Genomic DNA, 17,749 nt, shown 5'->3' with positions numbered 1-17,749 from the left:
ATTGACCCGAATGAATAAAAAATGGATAAAATCTGGGTCTGTTTGCATCCATGTGTTGATCCCTTAGAAGAACCATTTCGTCCACGCGCGTCCGTTTGGGTCGCGCCAGACACAAAAGTCGGCCCAAACGAACGCGCGTCCGCTTTTCGTCCGCTTGCCGACCCATTTTAGGCTAATTTTTTAGCCTGATTTGCGTCGGCGCGGAAACGAGACGGATGCGCACGACGCCTGCCTACTCCTCCCCATGGCCCGCTTGTCGGTGGCACATTGGTCATCCTCTCCCACCCATATCGATAGCAAACCCTCGCTCACCTCCACCGCGTCATCACCGTAGCCCCATTTGCCGGTCCCAACACACCTCCCCCAACATCGCCGCCTCGCCGCCACCATTATCACCGCCGCCGGGACTTCTCTAGGCCAGCCACCTGGTCCAAGGGAGGCGTGCGTCTCTTCACGGGCAAGCTCCTTTGGCGACGCCCACAAGCTGTTCGACAATTTGCCAAGGTACAAAATGGACTCCGCCAATGAGTTATTTTTCTACAATTTCCTTTGCTCTCTGACGTTTCCTCGTCCGATGATGAGGAGGAGATCTTGGATGCCGTGTTGGTCCATCACCACCTTAATAGCCAGCGACCGTTGTTCCGTGGCTCAATCCCGGGACACCTTCCGGCGTTGAATCATAACCGAGAGAGCGGTCATTTCCTTCTTTGAAAGGACTACTTTGACACAACCAATTCGCTATTCAAACATCAGAAATTCCGATGGTGTTTCCGTATGACTAGACATGTTTTTAACCGTATTAGAGAGGGGGTGGTCGGATACAATAACTATTTTGAGTGCAAAGAAGACTGCCTTGGAAATATTGGCTTCTCATTTTATAAAAAATGCACTACAGCCATACAGATGCTTGCATACGGGGTACCCTGTGATCTCATTGATGAGTACGTCCATATTAGCGAGTCTACATGCCTAGAATCCATGTACATGTTTTGCAAGGCTTTGATTGCTGTGTTTGACCCTAAGTACTTGAGAGAGCCGACTCCTCAAGATATAGCCCGCTTTGTTGGCGATGAGTGCGAGCAGGGGCTTCCGAGGGATGTCTGGCAATATAGACTGCATATATTTGGAGTGGAAGAAGTGCCCTACCGCTTGGCAAGGACAGTATAAAGGCCATGTAAGGGCTTGCACTGTCGTACTTGAGGCCATGGCCTCACAAGATCTCTCGATCTGACACTCTTTTTCCAACATGGACGGATCACATAATGATATCAATGTGCTTCAACACTCGCTCGTGTTTGCAAGGTTTGCGGAAGGCAACAACCCACCGGTGAATGTTATCATCAACGACCACAACTACGACAAAGGATACTACCCGAATGATGGTATCTATCCTCAGTGGACCACTATTGTGAAGACAATCTTTGACCCAGGAAAAGATTTGACCAAGAGCAAGAGTGCTAGGAAGGACGTCGAGCGTGCCTTCGGTGTTTTGCAATCTCGACGGGACATCGTTCGGTACCCAACTAGGACTTGGAGCACGAAGAAGCCGTGGGAGGTGATGACAACTTGTGTGATTTTGCACAATATGATCGTAGAAGATGAGCGTCTAGAATGTATCTACGATCAAGGGTTTCAATTTCAGGGTGAAAAGGTTGTGACTAAGCATGAAGGAGCGTTAACGTTTGAACAATTCATTCAATTTCATTATGAAATGGGTCATCGAAAAACTCACATGCAGCTGTAAAATGATTTGGTCGAGCATATATGGGCTCATGTTGGCAACCAATAGATGTATTTTTCATATGTATTTGATACAATTTAATTTTTATACGCATTGTAAAACTATATTATTTGCTTAAAAACCATGCTTTATTTGATTACGAATTCTATACGGGTGTTTGTCAAATAATGCAAAACGTGTGCATATTTGTTAAAAAAGACGATTAGTTGGCCATACCGGTAAATATGGGTCGCAAATGTTGGACACACCCTTGACTTAAATCAACATAAGTCGAACCAGCGATCGATCACAAAAAAGAACAAAAATAGCGTTTAGATTGATGCGTTTGAATTCCTCTTAATACTCGAAGCCAAGGGCTTATCCGAAATTAGATCCAGGAATGAAAGCACGTCGGCATTATTTATCTCCAAAGTTATTGTCTATGCTGGTCACTGTCAGGACCTGACGTCGGAGCCAACAGCTCCAATCCGCCCCGTCCATAATACTAACATTTTTGCACGAGTGGATCCAGGAGCCGACGCCGCCACGTGCCAGGGGCCCACGTCGTGCTTCCTCTACCTCGTGGGCCCATTCCTCGACCCTAAATCCTATAATTAATTAAAGAGAAAATTAAGCACGACCCCCCGGTTCTCCCAGAAATAAACCTCGGCCCGCAGTGAAAAAATTGTACTCCTACTCCTTACTATTTACACCCTAGTACCTCAACTAAATGCAAGTGAGTCCAGTACAGGCCCCGGGCCCGCGGATCAGAGGGAAATAACTCCTGCGCCAGAGCCCGCAATAAAAGTCATAAAACCCTAGAGGGTTCTTGAGGCGGGGGAGATCTCGTCCGCCGATTCACCCGATCGGACGGCTGGGGTTCGTGCTTATCAGTCCGCCGTCTCCTTCCTCGGGCTCCGTTCCTGACTGCTGCTGCAGCTCCTTTACTGTGTGCTCTCTCTCTCTCTCTCCCCCCACCCCCGCTCCCCTTCTCCAAGCAAGCAGCTCGAAGCCCCGGGTTTGGTTCCCCAAAATGGCGAAATCGCCGGCCGATCGGAGCCCAATCTGAGCCCGGAAGCTCGGCAGTAGTCCCTCCCTCGCCCGATCTCCCGAATCCCCAAAAGCTCCCCCGTTGGAAATGGCCGCCACTGTCCCGATCGGGCTCGCGGCGCTCGATTCGGTGGTGTTCTGGCCCGGGGGACCCGAGAGCTGCAGGTTTTCTGATTGACTCTGACTCACCCGTGGTTGCTCTCGCTCTTCGGTGGGGTTCCGGGTGTCTCTCTTTCGCCGGGACGGGCAATCGGTGGTGCGGCTTTTGTACGAGCTTTCCGTTTCGGTTTTGGTGTTTGCTTGCTTTGCGTGTGATTTGGTGGTTCGTGTTCTGCAGGATTGGAGGAATGCTCAGCGAGAGACCTTTGGCGATGCGTCAGGAGATGGGCGGCCCGAGGGAGGAGGACGAGCCGGAGGACGAGCTTGAGGCTTTGCTCCGTGCCGGTGGCGGTGGAGCGCTTCGGCGAGGGGAGGAGGCCGGCGAGAAGGAACGGCTCAGCATATTCCGAAGCGGGTCGGCGCCGCCGACCATAGAGGGTTCGCTAAACGCCATCGGCGGCTTGCTCCGCGGTGGCGGTGAGCCGGCCCGGACTGCTGCCGCCGTTCCTGATGCTGAGGAGTTGAACGGACATGGTGGACTCCTGTCGGAGGAGGAGCTCCGGGCTGACCCAGCCTACCTGTCTTACTACTACTCGCACGCCAATCTCAACCCGAGGTTGCCACCGCCGGTCCTGACAAAGGAGGATTGGCGGTCAACACAGCGGCTGAAGGCAGGGGTAGGTGTGGTGGGAGGTATTGGAGACAGGAGGAAGGCAGTGCAAGAGGAGGCTGGACAGGGGATGGCCGCCGCCGGGATGTCGCTGTTCCCGCGGAGTCCTGGTTTCGACCGGGAGGAGGATGGAAGCAAGGGTGTGGGTGGTGCTGCAGAGTGGGTGGATAGAGGAGGTGATGGGCTCATTGGGTTATCACTAGGGCGGCAACGCAGCTTTGCTGATATGCTTCAGGTTAGTCTCCCTTGGCACCACAAAGGTTGCTATTTGTTATCATAGACTCTCATACCTGAGGTTTATCCGTTGGGTTACGATATCAAAATTAATGGTTTTTGCTGCAGTATGTAGCTTGCTATTGTATACTACTCCCTCCGTTCCTAAATATAAGTCTTTCTAAGAGTTTCACTAATGAACTACATACGTATGTATATAGACATATTTTAGGGTATAGATTCACTCATTTTGCTCCGTATGTAGACACCTAGTGAAATATCTTAAAAGACTTATATTTAGGTACGGAGGGAGTAGATACTTCTGGGATTCAGATCCCCTCCCTTGGGTTCAATAAGCAAGCCCTGGCCATTTCCAGCACGCTATCCAGTTAGAAGTTTGACTGTCTGGATAAAAATGGTGATAATTTCGGGTGCATGGTTGTTTGGCTAGAAGTTTTAGATATCTTTCCTGCCTGAGTTTGGGCACCTGTGAAAGCATGGACTGGGTGGACCTCACCAGTTATTACAATCAGAAATCACATAATAGAGAGTACTGTGGTTTTGTGGTTTGCACAAACACGCGATATTTGGTTTCTGTGCTGTAGTATGTCTCAAAAGTTAAACAAGTGTCTTGTGCAATTCTGTACCCATTAGAGCGTTATCTTTGAGACGTGCATACGTGCAAGGCTGTAACTAATGTGATTTCTCGGTGTTAAGGAGTCATCAACTGATTTTTACATCAAGATAACTGTGATCTATTTCCTGTTTAAGAGAGATATTTTTTTTGCTTGGTATTTAGTACTCCAGCAGTGCAATTTATGCTTGGAACATGAGTAGCACCTTCATCTTATTTATGTTCTATTTTTTTAGTACCTTAATTTATCATTTTCCTCTGCAGTTCTTTGCTCCCTGGACAACTGATTTAGTTTAATTTCTGTTATTTCAGGATAACCTTGGCCGCAGAACACCTACTTCAGAACACCCCTCCCGGGAAGCCAGTCGCAATTCATTTCTTGACAACCAGGAATCAGTTGATCCGTCTGAGAACCAATACTCTTTACATAATGATACTATGGATGCACATCGTTCTGTTGGAAATGCACAAAGTGTCGGCGGTCTTTCCAGTATTAATGGATCTGCATCTCAAACTTTTGCTTCTGTTCTGGGTTCATCAGCTTCAAGGAATGCGACACCAGATTCCCATTATATCCCTAGGGTTCCTAGCCCTGGCCTTCCACCTGTTGGCGCTAGGATTAGTTCTAATGAGAAGAGACTGAGTTGCTCGTCGTCATCATTCAACACAGTATCATCAAAAGCACTCGAGCCTGATGATATATTAACTGCACTATCTAGCATGAACTTGTCAAAAGGTGGCACTTTGAACGACAACAGCAACATTAGTCAAACAAAGTTTCAGCGAGAGATAAGAGACTACCATAATTTTGCTCTTGGGCCGCAAGCTGCTCAAGTCAGCAGTAGGCAGTATTCTGCGATGTTGGAAGCAGATGCTGAATATGCGGGTGTACCATCAATGTCGCAACCACCAAATTCTTCATTTGCTGATATTAAGAATAGTCCCCCTAATCTAGCAGATTTCAGAGGTTCCACAAACACACGGTTTGATGGGCACGGGGAGATAAAAAGATCTTCTACTCTTTCTGCTCGTTCATATCAGAAGTCACCACCATCTTCTAATGCAAGCCCAGGTGGTTCTCCTGCTCAACATCAGAATCTTGATGGAACAAATTCAGCATTTCTTAACTATGGGCTCAGTGGATATTCACTCAATCCGGGTTTCAACTCTATGATGATGAATGGTATTGGTTCAGGTAGCATGCCTCCTCTGTTTGAAAGTGGTGCAGCAGCATCTGCTATAGCTTCACTTGGGTCAGATTCAAGAAATCTTGGTAGCAATATTTCGTCACCACCTGCCTTAAGTCTATCTGATCTGCATAACCTTGGTAGATCCAATAATCAAACAGCCACTGGTCTTCAGTCTCCTCTCTCCGATCCTTTTTATGTTCAGTATTTGAAGGCAGCTCAATATACAGCTCAGGAAGCAGCCACCTACAGTGATCCTTACATGGAAAGAGGTTTCATGGGTAGTTCGTATGCTGATTTAACACTAGTTCAGAAAGCTTATGTTGAAGCTTTGCTTCAGCAGAAGCAATATGGAATGCCACTTGGTAAATCGGTAGCCTCAAATCATGGTTATTATAGCAATATGGGTTACGGCATGGGTATGGCATACCCTGGAAGCCCTTTGGGAAGTCCTGTTGCTTCCCCATCAGGTCCTGGCAGTCCAATTAGGCTCGGTGAGCGGAATCTGAGGTTCCCTTCGAACACGAGAAGCTTGAGTGGTTGGAACGCTGATCCAAGTGGCTATATGAATGGGAACTTCCCATCTTCACTTTTGGATGAATTCAAAAGCAATAAGGCCAGAAGCTTTGACCTTGCTGAGATTGCTGGGAATGTGGTGGAGTTCAGGTATACTTGGTCATTTCATACCTTTACAATACCGTTGTTTGCTTGAATTCATAAATAATAGGAATAGTACATTATATTCCCCCACCAAACCGGTCCTCATGTTTTCCGCTCGACTTTGGCAGTCTAGAGCTTACCCTCATTAAAGAATACCAGCGTCGTTTGTGACAGTGTGGTTTTGCCCCTCCCTCCTTGTTCCTATCTTTCCCTCCCTCTAATTCTAACCTTTTCTCCTCACTCTTGACCATGGCATGGCGACAGCTTGTTCACTGCATACTCGAGCTTGCTCCAATGACGTAGCTTCCTACACGCTCAAGCTTGCTCCCATGACGTAGCTTTCTGCACACTCGAGCTTGCTCCCATGACGTAGCTCTACATCGGGAGCTTTGTCCCAGGGTGTTTCGCAGACTCTGCTGCTAGCTGCTAGATGCAGCTATGGCTATTGCGCCCCTCCGGTGTGGATCCACTGTTTCGAATTGAACAGGGGAGAGGGAACATCCTGATGGTACTGCCCTGGGCTGGGACCTTGCTGTCCTCATCACGAGATGGATTGATGGTAGCCTGGTATCAGCTCTCTTCATTTTCATCTCTGAACACTCAAATATTTGAAAGATCGCAAAATCTACACTCAACAAGTAGAGCGGCACATTCTGGATTACCTTTGGCAGGGGCATATTTTCTCTAGGGCCTTTCTTTACATGGGCATAGTGTGCCATTCTGTCAAAGCAGTCTACCAGCTTATTCTCTGCACTGAACATGTTAAGGAAAAAAGAGTGGAAGTGTGTGCCCACTCGATTTTGCCAGTTTAGATTTTGCCATCTTTAGAAAAAGTGAGACTTTTTCCCTGTCTGGTGTGTAGGCCATGCCACATGATGGATTTACCCCTCCTCACATTGTTCCTATCTTTCTCTTTCCTCTAACCTCTTCTCCTCACTCTTCACCATGGTGCGGCCACAGCTGGTTCACTGCACAGTCAAGCTTGCTCCCCATGATTTAGCTCCACTTTGGGAGCTTCGTACTAGGGCGTGTTGCGCATAGACACTTGCGCCTCTCTGGCGTGGATCCCTTGGTTCCAAACACACGTGGGAGAGGGAGCTGCTTGATGTACCAACATGGGCTGGGACCTCCCTGTCCTCCGCATGAGATGGATTTGATGTGAATTTTCTGAACACTCAAATATCTGAAACATAACCAAATCTGTAGTAGTACAACAAGTAGAGCAGCACGTTGTGGATAAAGGCAGGAGTGTATTTTCTCTAGCACCATTCTTTACACGGGCTTATAATAGATGATCCCTAAATAGCATCTGTCAAAGCAGTCTACTAGCTTATTCTTAACACTTGAATGCTAGAACCTGAGTGCTGGCTCGGATGGCTAGAGCTTACGGGTGTAAGCTCGCCCACCCGCATTCGATCCACAGGGAGGTCCGATTTCTACCTAAATAATACTACCGTTAAGGGAGGGAACTCTCCCCCCTTAAACTAAGTTATTTTCTTGTTTGCTCAGCAACCCTTTGCAGTAATGATGATCCTGTAGTTACTATTTTTTTGTTATTGATGCATTCTAAATCCTCATGGAGTGTTTGCTTTGATGATGCAGTGCTGACCAATATGGAAGTCGTTTCATACAGCAAAAACTTGAAACTGCGACAATTGAGGAAAAAAGCATGGTTTTTGAGGAGATCATGCCTCACGCTCTCTCATTGATGACCGATGTATTTGGGAATTATGTAGTGCAGAAGGTATTCATTACTGAGACACTGATGTTGCTAACTGATATTGAGAACACTCAGTTTATTTCTTAAATTTTCATAGCATTTTCTAAACTACATTTTCTTACGGATGCCTGAACTTGCCTCTGCATTTTTTTTCTTCAGTTTTTTGAGCATGGGAGCTCCACACAGCGAAGGGAGTTGGCTGATAAACTATTTGGACATGTACTAACTCTTAGCATGCAGATGTATGGTTGTCGAGTTATCCAAAAGGTACTACATAATTTATATAGTTTCATGTTTCATAAATTCTTCTAGGATTACTGACTCAAGTATATTCATGTGCACATCACTGAAGGCAATAGAGGTTGTTGATCTGGACCAGAAGACAAAAATGGTTACTGAGCTTGATGGTCATATCATGCGATGTGTGCGTGATCAAAATGGAAACCATGTTATCCAGAAATGTATTGAGTGTATACCAGAAGATTCCATTCAGTTTATTATCTTGACATTCTATGGTCAAGTCGTTACACTGTCCACTCACCCCTATGGCTGCAGAGTCATACAGGTTGGTCTTTGAATTCTGCACATTCAGTTTTTCTACTCTGAATTTTGAATTCAGAAAGTTAGATCAGTATTATCAGAAAGAGGTATAAATGGAAAATACCATCTCATGTGAAGATGACATGGGGAGTATAGGGGCCACATGTCAGTGACACATTGGGTTATATTTCCAACTCGGTGATCTTTGTGATGATACTGATCAGCATGACTCTTTTATCATAGTTAAACTCATGAATTTATTTCCTTTACTCAGAGAGTACTGGAGCATTGCACTGATACAAACACACAGCAGATTGTCATGGATGAAATATTGCAATCTGTATGCATGCTGGCACAAGACCAGTATGGAAATTATGTTATCCAGGTTTGTTATATCTCCTAATTTTTTAGCTGCAACATCGGCCGTGGTGTGACATTCTTCAGCAGCTTTGTTTCTTTAGAGAATAGATTGCAGCCCTGCTTTTATAAAGGAATAGTCTCACTGGAGTAACCAGCATCACATTGAAGAAACAGACCAAAGGCAGCCGCAACAGCCTACAGGAAATGAAAAGAAAAGGAAGAAACTGGTGCACACAGGCCGCCACAGATATCAGCTAATCAACATCACAGCAAAACATATCATCTATCCCACACCGCCGCGACAGCCCCAAACGAAGCAACTTTGTTTTAGTTACACCAGCATTGTATGAAACTAGAACGATATACCATTTCTGAACAATAGTTAAATCATATATAGTATGCTTTGATGCCAGGATATGGAATTTCAACCATTAACCATTGGGGAAATAAAGATTATGATATCAAAGCCTTTTCCTGTGATATTGTAATTGTACTAATTCATGGCAAAGTGCAGTTGAGGCCTGCCATTAAGGAATATTGCATCTAATTTTGCCCAAAATGACTTGTAAAACCAATTAGACCTGGTGTGATGTCCCAACTAATCTAGACGTAAACATTCTCTAGTAAAATTGGGCATCCTAACCCTGGCATCTGCTGACAATTTTGACTGTTCACCTGATAATTAGCCTTTTTACCACCATTCCTAGTAAAGCATGCTCTTGATCAAGTTGTGCATAATGTTACATGAGATACACCTGTTCATGCCTGACCATGTCTCTATTTTACATATAAAGTACTGTACATGTATTTGTGCCTGATCATGTCACTGTTTTCATGAACGAGTATTTATGTGCACTTTTTCTTTTGAGATTCACGTTCATATTTGTAAATATCCTTTATATATGGAAATGCCACAGTAAGGATTCCGTACTGTTTTTTTGTCAAAAAATAACATTAATTTTTAATCTAAAACCTTCTGACAACTAGTGAAGCGGTGATATTCAGGATGTGATGTAGCAAAGGAAGTGCATATACAGTAATCCACCTTGTTGGACTGAAATATGATGACATACCATTAATTTTGGAGAATAAAATTCACCATTGTTTCTGTTAGTGTTGCAAGTAATAAAGCACATAAAATCTTATGTTTAGGAGTCGATCAGGAACTTTAGTTAATGACATAAGCTGACAAATTCAATCAACTGATATACATTGAAAATATGATGTATGTAGTCTATTCTAGATAGAGTATATACCTAATCCTTGTCACTCCTCCAGCCTAAGAGCTCACTTGAATTTATGATGGGTCACTCCTTTATGGTAGACTAGCCCAGTCCTGTATTCTGTATTTCATTTGTAATTGTTTTAACGGATATTGTGTATTGATGATGTCTGATTTATTCTTGTGCAGCATGTTATGCAGCATGGGAAGCCTCATGAGCGGTCTTTTATTATTGAAAAGCTAGCTGGACAGATCATCCAGATGAGCCAACAGAAATTTGCCTCAAATGTTGTCGAGAAGTGTCTAACATTTGGAGGACCTTCAGAGCGGGAAGTTATCATAAATGAAATGCTTGGAACTACTGACGAGAATGAGCCTCTCCAGGTATTTTAACTTCGCGCAGATTAACTATTTTGGTCACACCCTGGTACAGTGATGTGGTTATGATAGCAGCATGGGAGTCTTACGGGAATAATTTATTGGGATCAGAAGTTTTCAAGATTTTATATGAGGGATCATCACGAAAATTCAGATTTTTCAAGAAAGCCATAATAAATTGGTACATGTGAAGTTATTAAAGTGGCACAATGAAAACTTTTTTCAAATGGAACTACTATTGCGGATTGTACAATGTCAATTCTCTATGGTGTTAATGATTTAACAATGTGACCTCCAAGTCAGAAAATGAATATTACTAAAGGGTTTGTTTGGATCATAAGTATTTTTGGTGTTTGTTTATTAATACCATGATTTGTTGAAAATATTTTACTGTTCAAAACTTTGAGGTGTTTCCGTGCTACTAAAATTGTGCTACCCCTTTTTTGTAACCAAACCTGGTGACCTATACAGTCTAACAGGAGTGCTGGAATTAACTCTGAGATCGTTTACAAAGAAAACACATAGTAATTATGTGATATAAACTTATGAGTTTAAGATGTATACATATCTCTATCCCTCGTTTAAATATGGTCAACCTTTGTGAGAAGAACTATGGACTTCCCTATATATTATTTAATCACACTCAGCGTTGAATGATATAATGGATAAACATAGATAAATCGTACATGTATTGAGACATGTGAAATGCTGAGTGGGTTTGACATTCAACACATGTAAAATGTTGAGTGGGTTTAACATACTTTTGTATATGCTATATCTGAAAGCTTCTCAGAGATTGTTGCAAAGCAGGATTGTTTGGTTGCCTTGAAGGATCAGATATGGTCTTCACAAACGCCGCCCATTGAGGATAGATACCATCGGCAAGGTAGTACCCCATGGGGATAGATACCATCGGCAAGGTAGTACCCCATGGGGATAGATACCATCGGCAAGGTAGTACCCCATGGTGTAGCTGTGTCTGTTTACGGTATAGTTGCATGGTGGAGCTTCCCCATCAAAGAGTCTCTTGAGCAAAGGAGATCTTTGGAGCAGAGTGATGTAATTGCACGAACATGGCGTGCCAAAGAAAGCATGCCAAATCCACAAGTCCTTCGACACCACTGCTTCAAGTATGATGGTAGCTTCTTGGACGTGACCTTGGTATGTCATCCGGAATCAAGAAGGAGAAGATGTCTTAAGCTCTATGCTAACCTACGACATGATCGTAGCTAACACCCTCTTTAAGAAGAGAATCACATCTAGTGACTTTTAGTAGTGGTCAACACTCTAGCTAGATTGATTTCATCCTCTCGAGAAGAGAAGATAGGCGTGCGTGCCTAGACTGTAAGGTGATACCTGGAGAGAGTGTTGTCCCTCAGCATAAGCTTGTGGTTGCTGACTTCCGCTTTCGGATTCGTGTCTAGCGGGACAAGCGTGCCAAAGTCGCTAGAACGAAGTGGTGGAAGCTCAAGGGAGAGGTAGCTCAGGCGTTCAAGGAGAGGGTCATTAAGGAGAGCCATTGGGAGGAAGGAGGTGATGCAGACAACATGTGGATGAAGATGGTGACTTGCATCCGTAAGGTGGCCTTAGAGGAGTTTGGAGTGTCCAGGGGTAGTAGAAGCGAAGCTAAAGATACCTGGTGGTGGAACGATGATGTCCAGAAGACAATCAAGGAGAAGAAAGATTGTTTTAGATGCCTATACCTGGATAGGAGTGCGTACAACATAGAGAAGTACACGATGGCAAAGAAGGCTGCTAAGCGAGCTGTGAGTAGTGAAGCAAGGTGTCGGGCGTATGAGGACCTTTACCAGCGGTTAGACACGAGGGAAGGAGAAAGGGACATCTATAAGATGGCCAAGATCCGAGCGAGGAAGACGAGGGATGTTGACCAAATCAAATGCATCAAGGATGGAGTAGATCAACTCCTAGTGAAGAACGAGGAGATTAAGCATAGATGGCAGGAGTACTTTGACAAGCTGTTCAATTAGGAGAGTGAGAGCTCTATCATTGAACTGGAAGACTCCTTCGATGATACTAGCAGGCGTTTTGTGCGATGAATTCAGGAGTCGGAGGTCAAGGTGGCTTTTAAAAGGATGAAAGGAGGCAAGGTGATGGGCCTCAACTGTATCCCCATTGAGGCATCCAGAGGCCTCGGGGACATAGTGACAGTATGGCTAACCAAGCTTTTCAACCTCATATTTCGGGCAAACAAGATGCCAGAAGAATGGAGGCGGAGTATATTAGTACCAATCTTCAAGAACAAGGGGATGTTCAGAGTTGTACTAATTACCGTGGAATTAAGCTGATGAGCCATACAATGAAGCTATGGGAGATAGTCATTGAGCACCGCTTAAGAAGAATGACAAACATGACCAAAAATCAGTTTGGTTTCATGCCTGGGAGGTCGATCATGGAAACCATTTTCTTGGTACGACAACTTATGCAGAGATACAAGGAGCAAAAGAAAGACCTGCATATGGTGTTCATTGACTTGGAGAAGGCCTATGATAAGATACTGCGAAATGTCATGTGGTGGGCCTTGGAGAAACACAAAGTCCCAGCAAAGTGTTAGGAAGTATTAGTATTAGTCTAGGAGTCCTTATTAGTCTATGTTTACTTTCCTTGCACCTTAAGTATATATGCCCCTTGGGCCTTCAATATAGATAAGTTGCTTTCCTAACATGGTATTAGAGCCTAGGTTTAGGTCTCCGGACGTCGCAACTCGTCCTCACGATCCAATTTTTTTTCCGTTCCCGCTCCAGCCCCCGCTGGATCCCATCCGCCTCGATCTGCTCCAGCCGCCGTTCCTGTCGCTGGATCTCGTCTCTGCCCCCCGCTGGATCCCGTTCCCATCGCTGGATCCCGTCTCGCCCTGCTGAATCTATCGCCCCGATTGGATCCCGTCTTCCTGCTCCAGATCGCGGCAGGCTCCTTCCCTGCTGCCGCAACTCCAGACTGAGGCAGGCTCCTTCGGCGTGGACAACCGTTCCTGCTGCTACGTGGTGGGGCCGGCGGTACTGGTGGTGGAGCAAGGCCGATTTCTTCTCGGAGCCCTCGTTCCAGAGCTCCGAGGCCGTCGACGTGGGGACGCTGCAAGCGGAGAGCGAGAACCCGCTGCGCCGCTGCCTCTCCTGGGTCGACCTTGCCTTCCTCGGATTCGGCTCCGTCGTCGGCTCCGACGTCTTCGTGCTCACCGGCCAGGAGGCCCGCTTCGACGCCGGCCCCGCCATCTCGCTCGCCTACGCCGCCGCGGGCTTCTCCGCTCTGCTCTCGTCCTTCTGCTACACGGAGCTCGCCACCGAGATCCCATCTGTCGGGGGCTCCTTCTCGTATCTGTGGGTCGAGCTCGGCGACATACTGCTTGAGGCCGTCGTGGGGGCGGCCGGCCTGGGGCGCTCCTGGACGTCCTACCTCGCCGCGCTCTTCGGACTCGACACGGACGCGCTCCGCATCCACGTCCCTGCGCTCGCTGAAGGTTTCAATCTGCTAGATCGCAGCCGTGCCTGCCATCCACCTCCACGCTGCTCAACCTCCTTGCTGCTGGCCCAGACAGCTCGTGCACCTCCAGCCTACTGTGGCTGCTCACGTGTTGCTCCTCGTTCGGCTGCTCTACGTACTGCAGCTAGCTGGTGCTGTTTCCTGATTCTGTGTGCGTGTAATTCCATCTGTACGTGGGCACTTGGCCTGCTGCTGCTAGTCTGCTGTTTTCCGTCATGGTTCTCTTCCGCTGCTACCGCTTCTAGTTTCATATATGCTTTTCAGTTAATTTTTTCCGTTGCGTCCACCAAATCCGTTGATATTTTGTGTTTTCTCATGCCATGCGAGTCCATCATACCTTAGTCCGTCAGCCTTTCTCCGGTCCTGATCCTTTCTATGCAACTTTTGTGGCCTACTTGCCCTTGTTGTTTTCTATAGGATTGTCTGGACTTCTTTTTGCATTGTCGATCTATGTCCATCATGCCTTATCCGCCGAGCTTCTTTCGCCGACGGTTGTCGTGGACTATGATTTTCTGCACGGTGCTTTATTCTCTTGATGTGCCATCTTCTTTTGACAACCCATCTTCTCTTGATACTTATGTTGTATCTTCAAGTGATGCGGTGTCTTCCTCTGATGTGCCATCTCTTCGGTGTCTTCCTCTGATGTGCCATCTTCTTTTGACAACCCATCTTCTCTTGATACTTATCTTGTATCTTCAAGTGATGCGGTGTCTACCTCTGATGTGCCATCTCTTCGTTCTCTCCTTCGGCGACTCGACAAGTTTTGAAGACTCTTCATGCTACGACGACACTCTCAAGACGCGGATTTGGATTATCATTGTTTTTTTTAGTATTACACTTCTTCAAATGCAATGCTATTGCATACGCTTTGCACTTGAGGGGGGGTGTTAGGAAGTATTAGTATTAGTCTAGGAGTTCTTATTAGTCTATGTTTACTTTCCTTGCACCTTAAGTCTTGCCTTCAATATAGATAAGTTGCTTTCCTAACACAAAGTACATTACCCTCATCAAGGACATTTACAATGATGTTGTGACAAGTGTTTGAACAAGTGATGGCGACATTGATGACTTCCGGATTAAAATAGGACTGAACAAGTGATGGCGACATTGATGACTTCCTGATTAAAATAGGACTGCACCAGGGGTCGGCTTTGAGCCCTTATCTTTTTGCCATGGTGATGGATGAGGTCTCAAGGGATGTATAAGGAGATATCCCATGGCGTATGCTCTTTGCGGATGATGTGGTGCTAGTCGATGATGGTTGGACGGGGGTCAACAGGAAGTTAGAGCTTTGGAGACAAACCTTGAAATGGAAAGGTTTTAGACTTACTAGAACTAAAACCGAGTACATGGAGTGCGGTTTCAGTACTACTAGGCACGAGGAGGAGGTTAGCCTGGATGGGCAGGTGGTGCCTCAGAAGGACACCTTTCGATATTTGGGGTCAATGCTGCAGAATGATGGGGATATCGATGAAGATGTGAACCATCGAATTAAAGCCGGGTGGATGAAATGGCGCCAAGCTTCTGGCACTCTTTGTGATGAGAGAGTGCCATAAAAGCTAAAAGACAAGTTCTATAGGACGGCGGTTCGACCTGCAATGTTGTATGGCGCAGAGTGTTGGCCAACTAAAAGGTGACATGTGTAACAGTTAGGTGTGGTGGAGATGCGCATGTTGAGATGGATGTGTGGTCACACAAGGAAGGACTGAGTTTGGAATGATGAGATACGAGATAGAGTTGGGGTAGCGCCGATTGATGTGAAGCTTGTCCAACATTGTCTGAGATGATTTGGGCATATTCAACGCAGGCCTCCAGAAGCTCCAGTGCATAGCGGACGGCTAAAGCGTGCTGATAATGTCAGAAGAGGTCGCGGTAGACCGAACTTGACATGGGAGGAGTCCGTAAAGAGAGATTTGGAGAACTGGAGTATCACCAGAGAACTAGCCATGGACAGGGGTGCGTGGAACTAGCCATGTGGCAGAACCATGAGTTGGTCACGAGATCTTATGGGTTTCACCTTTAGTCTACCCCAACTTGTTTGGGACTAAAGGCTTTGTTGTTGTTGTTGTTGTTGTTGTTGTTGTTGTTGTTGTTGTTGTTGTTGTTAACAATTGGTTCTCAGGTACTCTGGTCCGAACACCTTCACCATAGTGCGTGCAAATCGCACCGTGGTGTTCAAGTCCATGGTCTCCTCATCCGGATTTCTGCATCAATTGCATCTGCTGCTTTACCATAAGTAAGCATCCTAAGAGCAGCAGTGCATTTCTAGGAGAAACAATCATTCCTCGGCTTGAAGTTGCATCAGCCTTCTCCACACCTTCCACTACTGGTGGAAGTTCGGTGGCGGCAGTGCGGAGGGAGGGTGAACAAAGAAGAGGAGAGTGCTGCTCGGGCAAGGAGAGGGGAAGGCGGATATGACCGAATTGGCGCGGACCCGCGCGTCCCTGTCTCCCATATCCGCCCCAGATTTGGGCTGGATATGGGGAGGCCTGTTGGGTGGTGTTTTTGGTCCGGACAGTGACCAGGCAGCCCGTTTGGGCGTTTGGCGCGGTGGGGGGTCCTGTTGTAGGTGCTCTAATTTTGCTTTTGCTCCGGATCTCTAGTGATCCCTTTTTATATTGAAGAATTCGGAAGGTGCATTTACAATCTTAAAAAATCCAGGACAATCACATGTGTATACGCAAGAACGTGCAAAATCTGCAAAGTGAGGTTGTCATTCGGTGGATAGTTGTACATTCATTGTTATTGATCACATTTTGTTTTTGTACAACCCGCAAATGACGCATTGTTCTTTTATCTGTACATGCACCTTTTGGGTTTTGCAAAATATACTTTATTTACTAAGGTGAGAAATTGCCTTCTCGTAAAGGGCTGCTCAACTTTTTGACATCTCTACCTTGATTGCATGCAGGCCATGATGAAGGATCAGTTTGGTAACTATGTTGTACAGAAAGTACTAGAGACCTGTGATGATCAGCAGAGAGAGCTGATTCTTTCACGAATAAAGGTTCATTTAAATGCGCTGAAGAAATATACATATGGAAAGCACATTGTTGCTCGAGTGGAAAAACTCGTTGCTGCTGGTGGTAAGATGCAGAGTTCAATTTTTTGTCCTGATACATCATTGAAATAAATTAGTCTTGGACTCTCTTCTGATGAACTGTTCTTTGAACATGTGTTTATATATATACTTAAAATCCAGAGAGGAGGATCGGACTTCAGTCGTCGCAATATCCTTCCTAATGGCATAGGAATGACCATGTACAGCTAACCATGGCCACCAAGATCTACCTTCTGCCGCCTTCTTTTGGGCTTCTGCAAGCCAAGTTAGAAATAAACATGTTGTATTGAGACTTTGTACATTTTGTAGTTTGAGCTTATAGTCGTGTCAGGGTTTGGCTGAGCGAGTTTACCCACCTGATGCTGCCGTGGAGAAGATAGGCGTCCTGTATAAGTTGTCGTCTAGGTGTAAAAAGGGGAGGAGAGTCGATATTTTGCGAGCGTACAAATTTGCAATCCTGAGAGAGAGCTATCAGAGCTGTCTAGAACAAAATTTTATCGCTGTCCCGTGTGTATAACTGAGGAGTATGAAGTTAGCTTCTGTCCATTGTTCATTTTCTGTAATCCTCTATGGTCCTTTCTGAGGATCTGGCTTTTGCATGAAAATGTGGAAGCATGACAGGAATAGAAGTGCAAAATATGATCGAAGAAAGATTAGGCCTGTGCTAATGCCCTATTTTTCCATATGTAAGAAATTAACCAAGGGATCCTTTAAAATTGTTCAAACACCTCTTTATT

The 17,749-nt window shown here is 45.7% G+C and overlaps 1 protein-coding gene across 1 annotated transcript; it reads left to right on the top strand.

Moving 5' to 3' along the window:
- Nucleotides 1–2,637: 2,637 nt before the first annotated feature.
- Nucleotides 2,638–17,659, top strand: LOC123444911 (pumilio homolog 1-like). The gene is made up of 10 exons (XM_045121797.1): nt 2,638–3,026; nt 3,108–3,774; nt 4,699–6,239; nt 7,836–7,977; nt 8,113–8,220; nt 8,306–8,518; nt 8,768–8,878; nt 10,265–10,459; nt 16,863–17,037; nt 17,154–17,659. Exons 2-10 carry the CDS (start codon nt 3,118–3,120, stop codon nt 17,192–17,194), a joined length of 3,183 nt encoding a protein of 1,060 aa, XP_044977732.1. The 5' UTR covers nt 2,638–3,026; nt 3,108–3,117; the 3' UTR covers nt 17,195–17,659.
- The last annotated feature ends 90 nt before the right edge of the window (nt 17,660–17,749 follow it).

The sequence above is a fragment of the Hordeum vulgare genome, chromosome 3H, assembly GCF_904849725.1.
Source record: "Hordeum vulgare subsp. vulgare chromosome 3H, MorexV3_pseudomolecules_assembly, whole genome shotgun sequence".
Classification (NCBI taxonomy): domain Eukaryota; kingdom Viridiplantae; phylum Streptophyta; class Magnoliopsida; order Poales; family Poaceae; genus Hordeum; species Hordeum vulgare.
This window is presented reverse-complemented; position numbering and strand designations above follow the sequence as displayed.

Bases quoted from the DNA above. Each gene is read 5' to 3' on its own strand.
- LOC123444911 (XM_045121797.1), top strand. From the start codon at position 3,118: ATGCTCAGCGAGAGACCTTTGGCGATGCGTCAGGAGATGGGCGGCCCG. The intron at 7,978-8,112 runs GTATTCATTACT...TTTTTTCTTCAG, and splicing joins GGAATTATGTAGTGCAGAAG to TTTTTTGAGCATGGGAGCTC. The intron at 8,879-10,264 runs GTTTGTTATATC...ATTCTTGTGCAG, and splicing joins ATGGAAATTATGTTATCCAG to CATGTTATGCAGCATGGGAA.